At 37.1% G+C, this 4353-nt stretch overlaps 1 protein-coding gene across 1 annotated transcript in view; it reads left to right on the top strand.

Annotated features, from left to right (window-relative positions):
• The first annotated feature begins 298 nt into the window (after window positions 1–298).
• The window catches only part of LOC140981209 (probable carotenoid cleavage dioxygenase 4, chloroplastic), a 5457-nt gene continuing 1402 nt past the window's right edge, over window positions 299–4353 (top strand). Inside the window, exon 1 of the mRNA XM_073447537.1 lies at window positions 299–1725. Coding sequence (XP_073303638.1) covers window positions 332–1725 — 1394 coding nt within the window. The 5' untranslated portion in view covers window positions 299–331. The remainder of the gene's footprint in view (window positions 1726–4353) is intronic.

The following is a 4353-nucleotide window of genomic DNA, read 5'->3' as shown; positions in this document are numbered from 1 at the left end:
CTAATCGACCCAAGAACAAATATTTTTTTATGTCAAAAGTATATTTTTTACACCAAATATGAATTGGAACGACTCGTCTTATGGATATAAATTCATATGATTGTTTCACTCATACGTACTCATTAAAAAAAAATTGTTTTTTAAAACTATCAATCAACAAATTAAAAGGGTGTATCATAGGATTATAGCAACCAAAACATTCCAAAAATAAAAATATGTGGAATATTTATATTTTCGATCGCTTCCTTACTTATTATTTCTTATAAATTAAAGGAGAAAAAGATACAGAATTGGCGTGTTTTTGACATTTTTTAAAGAGGACATAAAAGAAATGGAAAGCCTTTGTTCATCTTTCCTTCAAAAATTCACTCTCACTCCATCACTCCCACCAGCACAAGTTGTTCGATTCAAGATTCAATCTGTTAAAATCGACAAAATACCGACAAGAACCAGCTTTCTGAATCCAGTAAAGATGGCTCCTTTCGATGATCAGGCTGAACGAAGAACAACTGAAGTTAAGAAACAATCTTTACCCAATATTATTTTCAGTTCGCTAGATCATATCATCTGTAAATACATTGATCCTCCCCTACGGACCTCCATCGATCCAAAGCATGTGCTTTCAGGGAACTTTTATCCCACGGACGAGCTTCCTCCGACCGCATGTGAGGTTGTGGAGGGTACCCTTCCGTCGTGCCTCACTGGTGCTTATATCCGTAACGGACCCAATCCTCAGTTCATCCCCGACGGCCCGTACCACCTTTTCGACGGAGATGGAATGTTGCACTCGATCAGGATTCGTGACGGGGAAGCTACATTTTGCAGTCGTTTTATCAAGACTTATAAGTACATGGTGGAGCGGGAAATTGGTAGGCCGGTGATACTCAATGTCTTCTCCGCTTTTAATGGACTCGCCGCTTCGATCGCCCGGTGCGCAGTCACTTTCGGCCGCGTTCTAGCCAGAGAATACGACCCCAGACATGGAATCGGCACCGCGAACACAAGCTTGGCTTTGTTTGATGGGAAACTTTTTGCTCTCGGAGAATCTGATCTACCGTACAGAATCAAAATAACACCGGATGGAGATATAATCACTCTGGGCCGCCACGAATCCTTCGGAGCTCCGTTCACAACTATGACAGCTCACCCGAAAATCGACGTGGAAACCCAGGAAGCATTCGCCTTCCGACAGAGCATCACCTTCATGCCGCCATTCTTGATATATTTCAAGATAAACAAAGAAGGAGAGAAACAACCAGAAGTGCCAATATTCTCTCTACCAGAACCTTCACTGATCCACGATTTCGCTATTTCCAAAAAGTACGCCATATTTCCCGACACACAAATCGTTATGAACCCTAAAAACATTCTTAAAGGGCTGCCTGCAATCAGCGTTGATCCTAAGAAAGTACCGAGATTGGGGATCATTCCTCGAGAATCGGTGGATGAAAGTGATATGTGGTGGGTTGAAGTACCAGGGTTGAACATGGTCCACGCAGTGAATGCATGGGATGAAGATGATGGCGGCGGCGGGGAGACCATAGTCGTCGTGGCGCCAAACGTGTTGGCGGTGGAACATGTGTTGGATCGAACGGATTTGATTCATGCATGCTTGGAAAGAATCGAAATAAATGTGAAGGAGAGGATCGTGACGAGGCGGGCGTTGTCAGCTGCAAATCTTGATTTTGCTGTTATCAATCCGGCTTATTCAGGGAAAAAGAACAGGTACGTGAAATAGTTTCACTTTTTAAAAACGTGGGATATTTGTTATTTATGACCCAAAATTTTAACAAATTAACATTAGGTGCATTTAAAATATATAAAAAAAAATACCTCCATATTGTAGAGACGCAGTAAATTTTGAGAAATAATGTTGATCAAATTTTTTTGACAAAAATTTACGTGAGACGATCTCACGGATCGTATTTTGTGAGACGTATCTCTTGTTTGAGTCATCCATGAAAAAGTATTACTTTTTATGCTAATAGTATTACTTTTTATTGTGAATATCGGTAGGGTTGATTCGTCTCACAGATAAATATTCGTGAGACCGTCTCACAAGAGACTTACTCAATTTTTTTTATGATCACCCAAAAACCAAATCACTCTAAAGTTTGTTATTTTTATAGATATTATATTAAAATTTAAAAATATAAATGTTCATTATTTAAGTGATCTTTCCGTTGCATAGAGAAAAAGTCAAATATGGAGCAAGGAAAGTTACTAAACATAGAGAGATAGTAGCTAAGAAATACAAGAAGACTATGGTTTTTTTTACTTTAAGCTTAAAACTAAAAAAATAGTATAACTCAGTAAATAGTTTTGTTAACACCCAGAGATGTCAAAATAGGCCAGCGAAACGAGCCGAACCACAATCTGCCACAACATGCCATCTGGTGGGCGGGACTAGCAGGCTTGTCTTTTCAGAAGGTTGATAATTTTCATATCGTTAGGAAAATTATCAATCCAACCCACTTATTTTAAGTGATAAAGATGGTTCGATCCGAGGGACCCGACCAATTTTATGTATAATTTGATATGTTGAGTGGAGTGTGTCACGCCTCGAAACTCGAGATTTGACACCGGCGTTGTTTAACAATCACACAATTGAAACAACCAGCCTCGTAGCATATTATAAACCGAAAACCAGTTTATTATTCATAATTTCAAAAAAACAATTGTCTTTACAACTGAAATAAAATAAACTTGCGGAAACGTCTAACCTAAAATTTTAAATTTCTAAAATTCGAAAAATCCCTATCTACCAAACTCAAAAAAAAAATAACTAATCACCAGCCCCAAAACTGTTCAGCTTCTTCTTCCTCTACCTGTTCTTCAAATTTATCTAGGAAAGGTTGTAAGGGGTGAGTATTTTGGGAATACTCAGTAAATGGAGGAATTATCGAACACCACATAAAAAAATTTCCATATTTTCGAAAATAACATATATTTACAGCATGCTTTTCATAATTGTAACACTGCAATTTTTCACCTTTCATGGTTTACTGACGTCAGTCCCTAAGTTTTAATCCTCTAAGGGGGCGAGGCCGTAAAACAGTTCTATCCCACTGTTAAGGGTCATATGTTGGAATTCCACCCATTTTCAGGGAATCCTCACAGTGTCCTCACAAAAACGTAACAAGATAAAAAAAACACGTAGCCGGTGTTCGACCGCATTTTTTTCTTTAAAAAGAAAAACACATAACCCAAAAATTTAAAATTTAAAATTTGCCCACTTACCTTAAATTCTTGATGCAAAATTACATGAATAATTAGGGTTGCTTGCACATGAATTTCGAAAATTCCTCTTCGGCGGCTAGACGGCGGCAGCGCTTCGCTGTGCTCGAAAATCCTAAGGAGACTAGGGGAAGAATTTTCGAAAATTTGGTGTGAATTTCGAAATACAGGGCCCTCCTATTTATAGGGGTTGGCTGCTATCGTGATCAAGAGTTATAGTGCATTTGAACTGTGAATCAAATCTAAAATCATGATATATCCGTGATCTAGGTAGATATTCGAAAAATCTCCTTCTTCCTTCCCCACCTAATTTTCGAAAATTTCATGGTGTTTATTGTTAGATTTCGAATTCTAGGGATTTTATTATCTTTTATTTGATCTTTTATCCCGGTATCTCAATATCAACTTAAATCTTAGACATTTATCTGCTTATTTTCAAAATTCCTTCTTTAATTCCTTAGATTGAGATAAATTTATTCGTACCAACTTTCAAGTTTAAAAAAAATAGTACTATCTAAATTTCGAGCTTCATAATTCTGCACATGATAAAATTATCTACACAACTTAGATAACCTTAAAACAAATCTTATATTCTGAATGATTTAAATATTAATATCCAAGATTACACCATCAAATTATTAACCTCATATTAAACTGATATGATCACGATATTACAAAATCCCGGGTTTTACAGAGTGGGCCGCAAACACACTATTAGGTAGGACGACTGACTGGTCCAAAATTGTCGACTATCTATTTTATATGACGAGGCAGAATAGCGCAAGGGACCATTTTAACGTCTCTTTAATACCAAATATCCGACTTTGAATTTTTTTTTTTATCATATAATCGGCCTTGATTTGGCTAAATGGTTATTGGGCTCCGGCCCAAAAACCTGTGAATCATATGTGCCTACACTTGATATAAGGGGGTAAACGAACCGAACACGTTCACGAATTTTTCGAGCAGGTTCGAATAATATTTGGTTCGAATTCGAGCCGAACTCGAACATGTTCGAATATTTTTCGAATCGAATTCGAGCTAAAATTATATTGTTCGATTGTTCGCGAACTGTTCGCGAACCTTAGCATTATATTTAAAAAATAAATAATATAT

The sequence above is a fragment of the Primulina huaijiensis genome, chromosome 7 (assembly GCF_012295235.1).
Source record: "Primulina huaijiensis isolate GDHJ02 chromosome 7, ASM1229523v2, whole genome shotgun sequence".
In the NCBI taxonomy this organism is placed as follows: Eukaryota; Viridiplantae; Streptophyta; class Magnoliopsida; order Lamiales; family Gesneriaceae; genus Primulina; species Primulina huaijiensis.
Note: the sequence above shows the minus strand (reverse complement) of the source record. Positions and strands in the feature narration are given on the sequence as shown.